The 18,426-nt window shown below is 42.6% G+C and overlaps 1 protein-coding gene across 3 annotated transcripts in view; it reads right to left on the reverse strand.

The window, feature by feature from the left end:
• Positions 1-1,464: 1,464 nt before the first annotated feature.
• Positions 1,465-18,426, reverse strand: part of STXBP6 (syntaxin binding protein 6) — a 168,834-nt gene continuing 151,872 nt past the window's right edge. For 2 of the 3 annotated variants that reach the window (XM_047074626.1, XM_047074625.1), the window contains 2 exons: positions 7,634-7,791; positions 1,465-1,898 (listed from right to left, as the gene is read on the reverse strand). In XM_047074626.1, coding sequence (XP_046930582.1) covers positions 1,875-1,898; positions 7,634-7,791 — 182 coding nt within the window. In that variant the 3' untranslated portion in view covers positions 1,465-1,874. The remainder of the gene's footprint in view (positions 1,899-7,633; positions 7,792-18,426) is intronic. The other variant, XM_047074624.1, reaches the window with a different exon arrangement.

The following is an 18,426-nucleotide window of genomic DNA, read 5'->3' on the forward strand; positions in this document are numbered from 1 at the left end:
TATAAATGGTGCTCATCAGATAGAAAGTTCCTGGCTTCTTTGAACTTTTTAGACACTGGAAGAAAAGCACAAAACTTGTACTAAACTTATGTAGTTTACCATATTAATTTTACAGAGAATTTTCTTGAACTGGATCATCTTCCTAAGAGGATTCAGAAATTTGTGTCTGGCAAATCCCATCTCCCTTTTGACACATACAGTCTAAGATAAATTTTTTTGCCCCCAAAGCCCAACTTTGTCTCCCAGGAATGCTTTATCAGGAGAACTTAAGCTATTTAAATCAGCATAAATAATTCCAAAGTCATCTTCTGCTGCTGTGTAAGAGGCTACAATATACATAGACTCAATCGGCTCAATGGGTAGAAAGGAACAGAAAGGGATCCTGAAGATTCAGGCAGCTTAAAAATCAATGCCCTTGCAGTGGGAGGCTGGGACTGTGTCTGGGGTGTGCTTGCTTCCTTGTTTCATGAAGACAAAACACAACTTTTATATTTAACATTAAACCCTTAAAGAAACAAAACTCCCAGACTCTAAACCCAGCACTCCCTGGAGTAATACAAAATCAGGAGGTGTGTGAACCAACTTTATTCAATCTGACTGCAGTGTAAAGCCTTCATGATCATGTTTTATGTCAGACCAGGCAAGTTGCAATTGCCATGAAATACAATTTGTCAAGACACCCACACTTTAAATTACATTAAATAAATAGATAGCAATAACAACATCAAAACCTCCAAAAATCAGATACCATGAAACCGAAGGCCATTTCCCAAGGATATTGTGAGGGTGTTTCTAAAATTGGCATGACTTTGTAAAAAGAAAAGAGATTTTAAATGTAGTATCTTTTCACGTTATCATTTACACGGACCTTTATCTGGACAAATCAATTCTTGATAAAAATCCAAGCTCTTTTCAATACTGGCTGCCATAATTTGGGACAACGACAAAAGAAAGAGACATCTATGAATGTACAGAAGTTTTTAAATAGGGTTTTCCTTAGGCCTTTAATGTCAAATTTTTACCCTTCATAGGATAATTGCAAATAATCAGCCTGGAAACAAGTACTAGAAATACCTAAACTGTAGCTCAGAAAGTAGATTTCTGTCATTCTGATTTGTTTTTTTTTGAGTGCTGGTGATGGCTCATGCAAGAAATTACTACATAAAAAGCAAAATCTAAGACTGCTGTTTCCCCCGATAAATCCAAATGTTTCCCATAATACAGACTTCTGTTTCAAGATATAGAATCTTAACCTTCAAATTTAAGAGCGGCTAGGAGACGGAGAGACCAATCACTGCTTGACTCTGATTTCCATCTAGGAACAATAATATCTCATGTTACCATATTGAAAGGTCTTCTGGCTTAATATCACAATTTTTTTTCAAGTAAGCTCTACACCTAATGGGCTTGAACTCATGACCCCGAGATCAAGAGTTGCACGCTCTACCAACTGAGCCAGCCAGGCACACCTCTCTGCCTTAATATCAAGAAAAAAAGAATACATGTTGTCAGTTTAGACCCAACTCTGGATATCATTTGGTCCTAATTTTATATTCAAACTACCAAAAAAAAAAAAAAACCCACCTTAAAACAAAAAAAGAGAAAACACACCTAAAGACATATATACACACAGTGGAGAAAAACAAAAACCAAATGAAGCTGATGCCTGCTGCAGCCTTTCTTAGCACAATCATTAGTGAAATGTATCAACACAACATCTATTCTTTCATATTAACATCTGAAAAGGCAAAGCAAAAAAACCTAAGTCCATATATATTGGAAAAAAAGAAGCAAGCAGAGGTCCGGAATTCTTGTATAAACCGCTGAGCTCTTCCATTTCTCTTAAGAGGGTCATCACCCAGATAGGCAGCTTCTCAACATTTGTGCTTCATGGCGAGCTACGGAGAGACAAGGGTGGCAGAGTAAGGCATTGTTAGGCATTTGTGCTGTTCCCTCCCCAAATCCATGCTGAGAGACAGTACCGAGGTTTCACTTGCTGAGGCAGATCACCTTACTATGCACAGTGACGTCTAGTAAATGTGCAACATTTTCTCAAATAGTCCACTGGGCATTGTGTTTGGGACGCCTCCTTAACAGTAGTTCCATTGGTGTATGTGTCCTGGTGGGAGAGCATGCTATGTGGCTTTCCTGCATTCCACTGGAGTAAATGGAATAGCCAGTGCACAGGCAGAGTGAGTGACCTACTGAGGAGGAGTGGGGGGGAGGAACCGAGGCCCTTGTGCTCCCACATTACTAGTTATCCAGGAAAACCAACACTCCTCAAATGTACGTATGGACTGATAACCTCAAAGAGTATTAAAAATCAACTGTAGAGGAACAGTTTGCGTTAATCCACTCAGTATCTAGCCTGGACATTTAACCAAGTTGAAAGCACTTGACCAGGAAGCAGTGTTACTGACTAGGGCTGAACAATAAACCAAACCCAGACCTTCATTTGCTACTCCCACTGGTATTTGACATTTGATCTTAGCCAAAAGGCTGAGAAGCGATAGCCTACTAGTATTTGAGAAATGTGGCTTGCTGAAATGTTAGACCTTTATAAATGGGAACACCAATACTACTGTATCATTCAGTAGCTTCCCAAGCTCAGCTAGAACCCGTGATGATATGCTTAAGGAAATATAGGCAGATACAGAACATAAAGTTAAATCTGACTTTGCTTTTCTTTGATCCTTTCCAAGGAGCCCATAAACTGACATGAACCAGAAGGCAGAGCTGAGCCTGAACTGTAATTCCGCATGTGTCCAGAATCTGGTATTAGGGATTAATCCCTGGGGTTGCGACTGGAAGTAGAGGACAGGGTTTGTCTTTGAGCAAACAGCAGGTGATTCTTTGGCAGGCAAGAACTTTGTAGAAAGCCATATCATCTGCATCATGACCAGGTTCTTGGTCCTTGAAGAATTAGCAGGGGGATTTGCCTGATTCCACACAGCAGTGCTATCCATCAATCTGAATGGTGTCAATGACCCATTTCTCCGGTGTGACCCAGGGCAGCATGAGTCTCTCCTTCCCTTTCTTTGATGTCTCCAACAACGAGGAGGGTTGGATGTCTCCGACCCTGGGGCTGCCACTTCAGGTCACCTGCAGATGCAGCGGACATTTCCGATGCAGCGGACATTTCCCTTGCAGCAGGTGTACCGGACCACGTTAGCATGTGATGCAGAAGGGACCTGTGGACCCAGGCCTTTGTGCTGCTAAATTCACCTCAGCTGGAAGACCTCCTTGTGCCTCTCTGCCTGGTGATGCCAGTCTCCACAGAGGCCCCCATGGACCTTCTGCAGTGCAGACACCGAGTCCGTCACTGTCAGATGGTATTTGTGAGTGTGGGGCCGCCGCGGTGCTAAGTGCTGTGGGTTTTTGCCAAGAAGGGTGGAGGTGGCTAATAACTCCTGAACCTGAAGAGTTTATAGTCCCGTGGCTCTCCTCCGGATCTGTTCCACTGCCCCACCACGCTCCGCCCCTCCGGGGTACGGATTCCGCTTCTCGCTCCGTCTCTAGTTTTAATACATTATTTAGCAACGTGGACCATTCAAATCAACCAGAGTTGTTAAGTGTGGTGCATAATGAATACCAAACATAAATATTTGATCAGTGCTGCTGTCCTGTTATTCACTGAGCTGTTAACCTTCAGCTAATAGGCTTGTGCCAATTCACCCCCAGTCATCAATCTTCAGCAACAACTGTACGGCCGTTTGCACCAGGCCCTGGTGACTACTAGGGCATCTGGGATGGCGCTAAAGGGAGCCCCACCCAGGTGAGGCCGTGGCCAACACAGCATTGTAGAAATATGGCTGGATTGGATATTTGACTATTTGCAGTGTCTTTGCAGAAAGTGGCACCATTTCCGTGTTTTTTTTTTTTTTTTCATTGTTTTTTAAAATTCTCTGGGAGTTAGAAGTTTTGGAACATGGAAGGCAGGGTGCTGTTGCTTCTCTGCTACAAGTCTGCTGAATGACCTTGAGCCCTAAAGTCACAGCTGCTCTATACCTCAGTCTCCTTATGTTTAGAAATATCATCTCCAACTCAAATGCTTATGGGTCAGTTTAGATAGTAGAGTTCCTACAGAAGATGAGCTTACAATTTCCTTTTGGTGTATTTTGTTTTCTTAATATCCCACAGAAATCTTTCTCTTTCACAGCTGTGTAGATTACTCCATCTAAATAATAAAAATAAATTATTTGCACTTGGTTGGAGGGGATTTTAAGAGGCCTCCTGAGGTTGCTTCTGGTTCAAGGGCTCAAAGGGACCAGGGGACTGTAGCAGGGATAGAGGCAGCCAGTCCCTGCCAGTGAGAGAAGTACCTCTTACCGCTTGTTCCCTCCCCCACCCCCAACACGAGCTTGTACAAAACAGGGCAGATCACTGTTCCTTTCTGTAGACGTGTCATCTAAGGATGCCTAGGTGCGGGTGCTGCTCTTGCCTGCTGACTCGCTGCCTGTGGCGGGTGTCACAGCATGGCACGCACTGCAATGTTGTGCTTTTTGGGGCAGGGGAAAGTGAGCAGGCCTGCTCTGTGGTTGAGACCGTGCCAAGTCCAGAGCTCACAGGAAGGAACCACGCTTCCTCCAGGCAGGCTCAACAGAGCTGGGGGAAAGGGGGTGCAGGAGCATTTCCCATCTGTTCTACTGGAGACAAGCACCCACGTTATCTCGGAGGTGGGGTTGGGCAAAGGTGATCTGCTCATTAATGTACCTGGGTCATTGCAGGAGTCCTGGGAAAAGTCAGAAAGGTCCTTTTTGCTGCAAACTAGAGAAGGGTGCCATACTCTCCGGCTGGGGGTTACATGCCCTTATTCAACCAGGGTGCATGGCACTGTTGTCTGCTCAGGGTGCTAACATGCACACCGTGTCTCCACTTGTAAAATGCAGCCCACTCTTTATGAATCAACACAGCTGTTTGTCTGTCTGGGGCAGAAGGGCTTGGGTTCCCTCTCTGAACACCCTCCTCACCAGCAGTTCTGGTGGGGGCTTGGCCAGTGAAATGACATCTTCACGGTCAGGCTATACCAGAGGGTTTAAATCAGGAGTCCTAGTCCCTGGGAAAACAGCCACACCTTATCTAAAGAGGTCAATCTCCTCAATGGGAATACTGCCAATGCTGGTGATTCATAAGCACACATCCCAGATTTAGAAAACCATGTCTGGCCAGGACAGTGTCTTGCTCACACTCCCTCAAACACACTAATAGATACCAGCAACCTCTTCACCTCCCCCCTCAGAACACCCACAGGCGGGGAAACCAAAACAAGGGCATGCTGGACCCTGCCTCTTCCATCTCTACTGAAAACAGGCCACTGGCTGGCACTGATCCTCCCAGTGGTCAAGGCCAGAGGCCCTTTTGCCTTTGGTGGACTAATCAGTTTCTGTTCTGACAAGCCCTGTTTCAAGGGTTGTTCTGTGTTTAGAAGGTATTAGCATTTAGCAGAAGCCCTGCCTCCCCCACTTCGGGGCTCAGAAAACCTTCTCTCCAATCCCTCACCAATCCCTCTGTTAAGGTCCTCAATCACATTTCTCTATCCCCGTACAGTGGTCACTAGGTGACCCAGTAGGGCAAGTTCAACACAACCATTTTTATGGAAATTATTATAACCAATATTAATTTAGATTTATATGTGCCAGGTATTGTGATAATAGATTTATAGGTTGGAATTCATTCAATTGTCTCAAGGCCCTAGGACACAGACACTGTTATTAATTAGTCTTATTATATTGATGAGGGAATTGGTGCTTAGAGAAATTAGGCACTTGCCCAAGGTCACTGGGAGGGTAAATCAAACACAAGATTTTAACCACACTGTACTGCCTTCCCAACCACCTAGCAAGCTCGGCCACAACATCAAGGAAACAGGGCGACCAGGGCCAAGAATCGTGGCCCTCTGGTCAGGTTATCCAACCCTGTGTTTGTACAACCTCCTCGTGGGGGACGCCCACACGGATGACCTCTGGGTATTGTCTACTCCGCCTTAGGAAGAGTGATTTCACAGACTTCCTTGGTAACCTGCTTCATGATCTAATCACGAACCTACACTCTGGTTTGAGCAGAATGTTATCAGTGCGCAGAATGCTCCCTTCTGTGTGGTAAGGGACAAGAGAGACCTGCCTGCAGTAACATTCTTCCCAGACTGAAGACAATTAAAAAACTATTCCCTTTAGCTTTCTCTTCCCCAAATCAACACTTTGAATGTTTCTCCAGACTTCCGCTGCCCATTCCCCATGTAAACCACAAGATTTGCTGTTGTTACAGAAATGAAACTGGGGCGGGAATTCTAGCATTTCCATCTCATTATTATTTCTGTATCACAAAGGCGGGAGAAGGGACCTTAAATCTGAGCTCCCTCTCTCTGTGACAAGTGACAAGCAAGGGTCTGACCTCCAGCAGGCCTGCCTGCATTTTTGGCCACATCTGGCCAATTCTCCTCCAGGGAACCCCAAATGGGCCCCCAAGACGGGCGTGCAGTAAGACCCTGTCACAAAAGAGAACCTGATGACACAGAAGACAGGTCTGTGCAAGGGGGAAGCAGGAAGGGAAGGCAGGAAGCATCCGCTGGGATTCGGATCCGCAGTCAGGCCTGGGCATGAGCCCCTGGGAGAGGCCAGCTAGCCTCAGCTGGGGACACTTATCTCACTACTTTTCAGGTTGTCTGTTCTTGTTTCTTCCACAGAAATGGAGTTTTCTGTTGAAGCAAATTAATTTTTTCCCCAAAGGTCACCTAAAAAGCAGATCTGAAAGGCTGGAGCATGAGTCGGAGATGCCAACAGTTATCAGCAGAGGTGGTTTCTGGAAACCTGAATTCCAATCCCTAGCCAGACAACTACCCTTTGACCTAAAGCACAAGATCAGCAATAAATCCTCTTTATCACCTGACCAACACGGCAGCTCTTTCCTTTGGTTTTCAACTGCCTCAGAGAGCGGGATGCCAATAAAAACTCCCCTTTCCCCTTCTGAAAGGCACGTTCTTAGGGAGCGTGTGAATGTGCATGTGTGCGCCTGTGGTCACGTGGGAACTGCCATGCCCTGGATCCAGGGCAGGTAGGAACCCTGCGGGCAGCTCTGCGTGAGTCAGGTCAGCCTGAGAGATGCAAGGCCTCTTACAGAGGGGCAACCAGCCCTGAGGTGCACAGTGTCCTGGGACTAAAGCTTGCTTTTCATACAGTGAAGAGATAAGAACACAGGATGCTAGGCTCATGGCCGTGACCGGAAAAGGACGGCAAGGAAAAGTAAGCATGAGCAGCCCAAAGTCCTTTTTCCAGCACTGGCCAAGGGAGGATGGATATTCTTAGATCTGACCTCCCCTACCCCCCATCCTGTTCCCTGAAACTTGAGCCCTAAAATTATGGGAAGGAACTAAAGATGGTCCACATTTTCCGAAGATCCAGATCCAAGGTCAGAGACAGAGATAAAGGCATCAGAAAGGAGATACACAAAGAAACAGGTACAAGAAATCTTTCATGATTCTGGTACTTACTAAAACAGCAGGTTGCATAATGAGGCCAAATAAAAAACGGCTGGATTTTGTATCTTCCACCATGGGAAATGCACTGACATGAGTTTCTTGGAGCCCAAGCTCCCTGACCACCCGGAGTGGAGACCTCTGCCCCTCGGCGGGACCCACCTTGTGTGCAGTTTCCGCAAACTGCTGGGCGCTGTTCTTCATGTCTTCCGTCTTCTCCTCTGCTCGGCCTAACCGCTCCCCACGCTCGTTCAAGGCCTGGCTCGCTTTCTGTACGGCGCTGGTCACGCTATCGGCTGCCGAATGGAGGATGCTGTTTCCTGAAGAAGCACAGCAAGAGCATCAGAGGCTACCTTGGCTGACCTACAGCAACAGAGCCCTGAGAGGGGTTAGCACCTGTAAGAGCAAGGAGGGCCCCTACAGAGAAGCCTCGAGTGTCTAGGAATGAGTCAACATTTCTTCTGATCTGGTCTGATTGCTCATGTGTAGGAAGAGAACCCACAGCCTGCAGGGCTTGGGCAAATGCTGACAGCTTCTCTCATATCCCCTTCACTGACACAGCCCTCACTGCCACTCTACCGCCATTTTGTTTGGTGAGGATCCAAAGGACGGGGTCCATCTGGATTTAGGACTTGCCTTGCAAAAGGAAATTCTTTTTATTTTTTTTATTAAAAAAATTTTTTTTTAATCTTTATTTATTTTTGAGAGAGAGACAGAGTGTGAGCAGGGGAGGAGCAGAGAGAGAGAGAGGGAGACACAGAATCTGAAGCAGGCTCCAGGCTCTGAGCAGTCAGCACAGAGCCCGACGCGGGGCTCGAACTCACGGACCGTGAGATCATGACCTGAGCCGAAGTCAGACAGTCAACCGACTGAGCCACTCAGGTGCCCCACAAAAGGAAATTCTGACAAATTCATAGAATTAGGCAAATTTGATGAGGCTTATCTGGATCTTTTGTGCATTTCCTCTTGGCTTGGGATTTAGGTGAAAACCCACAGGAAAAGGGGCACAGAACTTTTCCAGACAGAATGCTCTCTCTTCTTTTCAACTCCTCTCTTCCATTTTACCCCATTATCCCTAGATGCATGGTTTCATGTGAGAAGCTGTCAAACAGTCCCAAAGTTCAGAGATAGGCCAGCTCCCAACCTTGAATCCTGAGTCAAAACCTGGTTGGCTGGGCCACTGTTGGTCAGGTGAAAGGGCAAAATGTGGATTATGGGAGCTATGGGTCCTCAACACTGCAGTTAGCCAGGAGGTAGAGAACAGTGACAGTAACCAGCCTTAGAAGTAACTGGGCACTTCCCGATTCATGAAAAAATTGAAAACCGTCACATCTCAAAGGATTATACATCCCTGCCATCCCATTTGCCAGGACTGAAAACAGAATTTAACAGTGAAGAACTGGCAGGTGTATAACCCACTGAGAACCAGCGACTTGCAGAACTACAACCCAAGGAGATTTATAGCTGTATTTTGTTAACACTGAGTGGAAGACATTTAATGGCATTTTATGTAATGGCTTTATGTCTTTGAATAAGTTTATTACATCATTTAACTTTGTACTTGGGATGGATACATCTAGCCACAGACAGCTTTTAATAGAAATGTCATTTCCACTGGTCTCAGCTGTAAAGTCTTCCTAATTTCTCCTCTGTGGGAAAAGTCTGTGGTTTGTGGAACAGACTCTCAGGCAAAGAAAGTGCCTGGCCCATAGGAAGCATTTTGTAAATTGTTTCCCATTTTTCTTCTTTAGGAGTAGATTTTAAGGGCTTCTGCTGTGTGCTAAGGGGAGAAGAATGGGGTTAACTTAGTATTACTCAGTTGCATCAAGCACTCCATGAGCCAAGATAAATTAACAGATTAATAGGGACTACTGGAGATGGGGCTCTGGAGGAATCTTGTTGAATGCAATGATTGGATGGAAAGCCTAGGTCTTCAGAACAGATTTAGGAGAAGAAATCTTGGTCCCCCTCTCCTTCCACACCGCATGACTATGATGATAGACTCTTAGTCCACTGCCTAACATGTGAATGGCATTTTGCAGTCATAAGGCACCTTTTCACAAATATCTCATTTGAGTGTCACACAAATTCTATTGAGAAGACTGAGACTGGTTGAGGTTATGTGGCCTGCACAAAATCATATTGCTACGGAAGCAGCATGGCCAGCACTGGAACCTGATTTTCCAATGACTTTTCCTTATTCTGTACCATCCTCTTTGCAGATATGGTGTAGGCTGTGGGAAACAATACAAAAGACAGAATTGTGAGCAGATTAGCACAGACAGATGCTGACAGGTTATGTCCCAAGGTAATGCCTGACTGTTTCTGTCCTCAAGGTATTCCTCTTGGTTAATGAAGAGCTATTCACCTGTGCTGCATTGTAAGTCAAGTGGTCTCAAGAGAAAGAGGTCAATGGGATGGAATGGGAAGATGGAAGGGCCTGGAAGGTGCATAGTGGTGGGGGCACTTAAGGTGCCTTCCTTTCTTGCTTCTTCTCACAAACCCACAGCTTAGCCACCAGAGGCTACAGAAAATACGGGGCAGGGAATCTGCAAGTTTACAGCCAGGAACAGCTACATCAAGCCAAAGAGATTTTAGAATTAGCTACCATAAAATTAAGAAGGTATATAACCAGGACTTGTCTTTTCCCATTGAATTGGACTCTCACGATGTCTACGAAGTTAGACACATTCGTGTTTCTGGAGTGAATCTGCTATGCATAAGCCATATTGTTTTCCTGTCATGACTTCCTTAATTTTGCACAAGATGTCAGGTAACACTGCATCCAATTTTATATGATACTGTTTAACCAACAGGCATTATTACTAAAAGAGAACCAAACACTGTCTTCACTATTCAAAGATGACACTGATTGACCATGATCAATAGAAAATCCACCTCCAGTTGTTTTTCAGACATGAGGATGGATTTGAGCAAATCTTAGGGCCTCTTGGTTGAAATTACCTCTCTCTCCTGGTTTCAATTCTAACCACATTTCAGGCTCAATGAAGTCTCATCACCTTTATCAAGTTTTATGTCAACTCCATACCCTCTTTTCTCTTACTTCCGTAAGAACTGTCTACATCTTCTTAGGCACTTAATCAAGGGCAGTCATGGGCAACTTTCCCAACTCATTTCTTTACCTACAGATACAGTGATTTACCAGCCAGGCTATCAATTCCCCAAGGGCACCATTTTGTTATGTTGGCTATTCCTCAAATCTTGAATGTTTCTCCTCTTCATTTGGTCTCCTACTTCCTTTCTTCTGAGATCTTGCTAAAGCTGCAATTCTGGGGTTCTGTCATTGGCCCTCTTCACTCTCTACGTCTATACTCTACATTCTCTCTAGGTCAATTTTACTCAATTCACGGCTTCAGTGACCAAATTCTATCTTTCATGAGGTTGTGCTGCTAAGCCCCAGACCCATATGTTTTCTTACTTGACAGTTCCAGGTGAGTGACCCAAAGTCATCTGGAATTCAGTGTGCCTAAGCCTGACCCCACTGTCTTTCCCCTCACACCTGCTTTTCCTTTGGGGTTCCCTGCTCAGTGAACAACCCCACTATCTGCCCAGCTCCTTAACTCAGAAATCTGGGAGTCCAGTCTATATCCTCCCTCACTTTTACCCCACGCAACTAAAGGTCCCCTTCTACACGGCTCTGTGCTTTCTATTCTCTTTACCATTTCCATTGTTTCTGTGTTGACCTAGTCCCTTCTGCTTTCAGAGTTAGAGTGACAGCTTCTTGTCTAGCTGTCCCCCCAGCTAGACAAGATGGTTCATCTTCCACACCTTCATAGACAACTTTTAGAAAGGCAAATCTGTTACCATCTCCCCACTAAAGATAAAATTGAGACTTCTGCCTTGCCTTTCTCTCACCTCATCTCTTACACCTTGCCAAATTGCCTAAATGTACACAGATGTGTCATGATTTTTTTTTTTTTTTTTTTTTTTTTTTTTTTACTTATAAGCCTTCATATTACTGCCTCTGCCTGGAACCCTGCTTATCTTGGTCTTCCTAAAAAAGTGGCTACTTCAGTACAATTCAGGTCCTCTCTAAGGGAACCTTGTTATGTCTAGCTTACCCTATACCCTGGCTGCTCCCAACACACATTTTCTTGTATTTGTTTCAAATGGTGCATTTATTTCATGCATGTAATTCTTGGCTATCTAAGGTGAACTTTTTGAGGGTAGGGACCCTGCTTTTTTCATTTCTGTATTCCTGGTCCATGGCACACAGCAGATGTTCAATAAACACTGGGCGACTGAAAGAAGGATATATCATCCTTCTTAGGATTTCTTCATGGCTTAGCAGAGGGTTGGGTACATAACTGATACTGTCACATGATCTAACTACGTCCTGAAATTCTAAACTTGCCAAGGGACTAAGAGATTAGTCTGTGTCTAATGGAGTTAACTATCTCACCTAGCAATTGTGCCAGGAATACAATGAGTTAAATGAAACACAAAATGTAAAAAGGGTAATGCATTTGCTATAGTAAAAGGAAAGTGGGGGGGTGGTTGATAAAAAAAAAATCTGTTGTTACTACCCTGAAAATAAACGACAGTAAGGTATAAAAAAACAGAAGTTAAATAGCTTAATAAATAAATCCAATGTAAATAACTGTTTCCTGAACACTCACTATGTTCTGGGCATTTACTAAATGCTTCTTACAACCATCTTATGTGATGGGCATTACACGATCCCATTTCTATCAGTGGAAGCACTAATGTAAAGAGAGAGGGTTAGCGGCGTGCCAATGTTCACCCAGCAATGGAACAGCACAGCTAAGGTTTGAACCCAGGGAGCCTACCTCCAGAGCCAGTTCTCTTACTCATTGTGTTATGTGGGCTCTCCATGGGAAGTTTCTTGTACAAGATTAATGACACAGAGTCTGCATTAACTGTGGAAGGAGGACTGCAGTGCAGTAGTTTCTTATGCATTCCTTAAAATTGCAATAGTAAACAAAATATCCTATTATTATTACAAGTTAGAATAACTTACTGTAGAAAATTTAGAACACACATCACTATAAAAAGGCAATGAAATCATGTAATATTCAATTGCTTGGAGATAACCACAATTTACGCTGATGGTACATTTTATTCTGGTGATTTTTCTGTATATGCTTTTCTAAGATGTGGCTGAGACCACCACAGATATTTTGTTCTCTGTCCTATTGTGGGCACTGCCCCATATCATAAAGAATTCTTTGAAAATACTATTTATAATGGCTGCATAACACTGCTGTAATTTATTTGGCTCTTTCCCTTTTAGATATTGGGTGTGTTTCCAAAAGTTTTGCTTTTTAAAATGAGGTTGCACTTACCTTGTTGCATTTACACACACACACACACACACACACACACACACACACACACAATCTTTGCTCACATCTCTGACAATTCCTAGAAATGAAAGTGCTGATTCAAAGAACATACACATTTTTGAGGCTCTTGATGCAGGATGAAAATTGCTTCCCTGAAAGGCTCATTCAACCTTTCTTTTTTTTTTTTTTTAGAAAGTGAGAGAGAGAGAGAGAGAGAGTGTGCATGTGCACGAGTGGGGGAGGGGCAGAGAGAGAAAGAGAATCTTTAGCAGGCTCCACACTCAGCACCGAGCCTGAGGTAGGGCTTGATCTTATGACCCTGAGATCATGACCTGAGCCAAAATCAAGAGTCAGACGCTTAACTGAGTCACCCAGGCGCCCCTCAACTTTCAACGCTATTCATTTGAGTGTATTGTATGTCAGGCACTATTATACTGATGCAATTGGCAGAATGACTTTGAGGGAGTGATTTAATTTCTCTGATCTTCAATTTCTCCATCTGTAAAATGAGGGTCATGCCATCTACCTTGTGTGGCTGTTGTGGAAATGAAGACAAAGATGTGTACAAAGTGCCTGTAGATTCTCAGTGGGTGTTTGCTTCTCCACCTCCCCGAGACCACATCTGTTCTCTAGGAATTTGAAGATGGTAAGATCCCACTCAATTCCACTGCCTGTCTCCCTCTCCTCTCTCCTATTTTGGGGCTGTGTGTCTTGAAGCTCACAGAAGACACTTCTCAGATAGCCCTGTATACCTGCTGTCATAGCTCAGCGTGTTGCTCAGAGAGGGAGCTGAGCACAAACTCACTGAGTCAAGGCATGCTCTACTCAAAGCTCGGGCCCATAATACTGTATTGAGTTCAGTCTGGAAATAAAACAGTCTCCCAAGGCAGATAGAACAGTAATTCTCTCTAAAGAGGCAGGAAGCATATTAATACCCAAATTTATTCAAGCAGTCTGAGAAGAGGCTGTCAACCACAGCAAATAAAGTCACCTGCCTTTTGAATTACAGTCTCTGGAGAGTAGAGACCAGTCTTACTTCATTGATGTTGCATTTATATCCATTTCACTCAGTACAAAAAAATAAATATATAAAATATATTAAAAATATTATAAAAATATAATATATATTTATATTAATATATATTATATATATAAATATATATATTCATGCTGACATCTCTTTTTTTTTAATGCTGGCATCTTTTATGTTAAATGATTGAGCAGACTTTACTGAACTAAAGCTATAACTTGAAATATAGCAGTAACTCTGCATTAGTCTGTTTGAAATCCCAATTAAAAGAAACTTAAATGTATAGAAAAATGAGGGAAAAAATAAGGGGTATTGAAAAACAACAATAGAAGAGAAAGAGGCAGAGGGAAGATTTTTAAAAGCACACAAAACACACCAACAGCATATCAACACAATTGATATGCACACCAACAAATATCAACATAATTTCTTTATATTGTCCTAGGCTTCAGGTTGTATCTTGGTAATCAAAATTCCTAATTCAAGAGCTAGTAGAGAGGCAACTTCAAGAATTTTCATCAGCATTCTCCTATATCAAATATCTATATCTACCTATATTTGTCTATCTATATCTATAAAGATATAGATAGGTAGATATGTATATTTGAAATGCAAAATACTCACCCTGGAAAGAAGCAGGAAAATCATCTAAAAATAAATGATCAATAAATATATGCCAATCTACACTCAGTGCTGATTAATGTGATCACCTCAGAACAACTGTTTTAGAAATGAAATCTGTTAATAATTTTGCTTGGACTGCTTCTACTCTACAGTCAATTTAACCACTTAGCAAGCACTGTACAATAAAGCCCCATGTATCCAAACTAACTTAAAGGAAAACTAATTATAGAAAAGAAAAACAAAATGGATTTGGGTTCTAGTACAATAAACTCACAAAAATAGGCAGGGAGATCTATTATATTGAATCTGTTAGTTGGCCAGGAACACTAGTAACTCTCACGGTGTCTGCCGAAAGTGTTCGGTAATAATTTATTCATGGAGTAGCTTAAATAGTCCCTATTCTATACTTGTCTATGGTATTACTATTTTTTAGCAAAATGATTTTCACAGGTAGACGTAAGGCACACCTAAGTCTGGTCCAGTATTAGTGACGTTCAAATGAACTTTTCTGGCTACAAATCTGTGGGATTCACCCAAGATGCTCTTTCCTTTCCTTTTTCTGCTTCCAATCTTCGCTGCTCAGGGTCTTTACCATGAGAGGATGTATTAGCAAAAGAAAAGAAAAGTCACATGGAAACTTGGTCCTCCGACTGCAGGGTCCCTTCTCCATGGTCTCTTCTCCACTCTTAAAGCCACTCTGAACCATTTATACACTATCCTGCTTCCTGGGAAGAGGGCGCACCTCCACCCCCACGGGCAGTAATTGAAGTTGCATGGCAACTGTGATACTTCCGGTGGTTCTGCTTAGGGCTGTGACTTGCCCTAAACATTTTAGAAATGAATATAATTTAAATGGGAATGATGATAATAACTTCTACAAACAGAGTAATTAAATGCACGGGCCTACCCGGTGAAACAAGCTGGTTCTTCATTCACAGACTCCATTGATTATCTGTGAGCTTAGGTAAATTAGGAAGCTCTTTCTACATTACACTGACTAATCAATACTAATCACCCTGCTGCATTTCAATGTTGGGCCACCTCTAGGATCCCTTTTTTAGATGGAGATCTTCCAAAAGGTTAAATTTCACTTGCACTTTTGTGGTAATGACTAATCAGATAAATTCTGTTACAAATCCAGGCTACTTTATGTAAAACCTTTCTAAAAGGAAGAGTCGTTAACCCGTGCTGGGCAAAGAGTATACATCAGCCCTACACTTACAGAAACAGCTACCATTCATTGAATGTCCCTATGTACAAGGGCTGTGGTAAGTTGTCAAAGTCCTCAAAGGAATATTTTCTTACCTGTTTTGCAGATGAGGAAATGAGTGCTCAGGGAGGTAGAGTAGCTTACCCAAGATCACCCAGATCTTGACCCCAAAACTCTTTTATTTAATAAAATATTTGTAAATAAGAATAGTATATTCAAAGTGTACAACAAGATGATCTGATATGCACAGTGAAATGATTATAGCAATTAAGCTGATTAACATATCCATCTCCTCAGATTTTTTTTTTCTTGGTGGGAGAACCTGTGATCTCCTTTTAGCAAATTTCCAGTATTCAATACAGTATTATTAACTATAGTCATCATGCTGTGCATTAGATCTCTAGACTTATTCATCTTGCATAACTTCACTTTTGTACCCTGGGACCAGTATCTGTTTCCCCCATCTCCCTGCCTGACGAAGCAAGATAGAAAGGAAAAAAAACCCCACAAAACTGCACGATCCCGCTTAGATAGGGAAGCTAAAAAAGTCAAATACACAGAAGCTGGGAGTTGATCCCAAAACTCTTGGTGACTATGTCAGCATTTCCCAAAGTGGTTCTGTAGTTTAAAAGAGGGCTACTCATAAAGCTCCATTCTAGGGTAAAATGACTTCACGAAGTGCAGATCTAGCTGGTTCCTTTATTGCATAACGTTGGAAAACCTTTAATATGCTAATGTAAATTGTGAATCAGGAGGAGGTAGGAATGTGAGCAGGAGATCTGCCAGCAGAACTTCTGAAACATACTTACTCACAGGGTCCTTTTGCATAGATTATTTTAGTAGGGTGGATTTCTGCAGAATCCACTTTGGGAAATACTACAATAAACTATATTGACTCCTAAGTTAAAGGAGGAAAAATAAATCCAGGCTGTCTTCATTAATTTAGTAATAGATGGACAAGTCATGTAATTACATTAAGAAGGCGTGCTTTACAGAGACAGCAGAACAGATATAGCATGCTGAATGGCAGTTCCAGAATTATCTTTTGTCTCAAGTTGGTGGCTAATTTCAGGGACCATGAAACTTGTTTGTTGCCTGCAGCTGGATGACAAAGAAGAATGGACTCAGTGTTCAGGAATACGCTGTAAAACCATAAACTCAAAAGCCTACCTGAAGGAGACCTTGGAGTTATCTATTCCTGGCATTACTAAAGGAATGCCATTCCTTGGACCATTCTATGAGGCAAATCTCTTCTGTTGGAGATGTAAAGGTCATTTCGTGGAACCGTGGCCTGTTCCCAAGTCACAGTCATACCCCATAGCTAAGGGCTCAGGAGAAAGCCGAATGCCCCCCTCCCTGTCCTACAGATGGCTATGAGCTCACACTCTCCTCCCAACTCATTATTTCAAGATTCAAGATTCCCAATGGCAAGGGTCAAACATTTAGGGTTTTATTCATGTCCCTTTAAACACTTAAACTCAAGATATGTAGAGAAATTCACTAATCCTTTAACTATTCACTTAAACTTGGTCCTTATGAACATGTTCTTAGAAGAGTTATAGGGCATCAGAAGAATGATTTTAAGGACTTCTTTTGGATCTGTTTTGTTCAGTGAATATCAGGCTTACAGAAAAGTGGCCAAAATGTAACTTCAAAGAGGGAATCCTTGTTTTGAGGTTAAAAACCTCAAGTGGCTCTAATTTGGTAAAATGGATTTTGTCCATTCTGTCTTTGCTCTGTATGTCAATAAACCAGCTTTGATCTGCAGCTGTCAGCTTTCATGACAGTTGGAAGCTAGTGTCTTTTACTTTAATAACTGATATATACAATTTGAAAACCTCCTACCATGCTACTGGCTAAAACTAATTCTGTTCAACATGTGAAGTCTGCTGCTTCCTTACTGGGTGACCTTGAACAAATAACTTACCTCTCTATGCTTCAGTCTGTTTCCTCATCTGTCATGGGGTTGGTCTAGTATCTACCTAATCGGGTTGTGGGGAGGGATTAACGAGGTAATGTACAAGTGGGGCACTTAGAACAGTGTCTAGCACACAGAAGACGCAACTTTAGCCATTACCGAAGAGAGAAACTTTAGTTGTCACTAAAGAGTCTTTGTGTTCAGCTTTCCACTTTAACTTGTTTTCCTTTTGCTATTGTTGTTCACCATGAACATTCGTGAAGGAAGAATCCATTCTACTGTTGGCCTCATACTTCCCAGTGACAGTGGACTTCCAGAGAAGTGGTTTCCACACCATTCTACTAACATCGCTCCTTCAATAACCTGAGTCCATTGGCTATTTTAAGTTTCCTCCACTTGGCCACCGGACCACAAGGTGACTGACTACTCCTTTTTAAAATCTGCTCCTTCTCTGGGCTTCTGTATCAAACTATTTTTTAATTCCTCCACCACTTTGATTATTCCCTGTCAGTTCCATTCCTTTCCCGGTTAGGGGTATGAGGGCAGAAGATACTAGTTATGTGACCAAAGGTAAATTAATCTCTATGAGCCTATTTCTCATTGGCACCGTGGTGAGAGAAAAAGTACCTATTTTTCCTAGAGTTTGTCATGAAAATGAAAGGAAATATATACTTAGCATAGTGTTAGTAATGTAGTACGAGCTCAATACACATTGTTATTGGTAATATCTGATTCACTCAGCACATTTATTGTAGTATAAATATGGGTCAGACACTGTCTATACGTGTCTGTTTCTCAAATTTGACGTTAGGATTAGCCCATTCTTTCCCTTCCCATCTTCCATCT

Source organism: Lynx rufus, unplaced genomic scaffold, assembly GCF_022079265.1.
Source record: "Lynx rufus isolate CCGP_SWC_20201006 ecotype Redwood Valley unplaced genomic scaffold, mLynRuf1.p SCAF_13, whole genome shotgun sequence".
Lineage (NCBI taxonomy): Eukaryota > Metazoa > Chordata > Mammalia > Carnivora > Felidae > Lynx > Lynx rufus.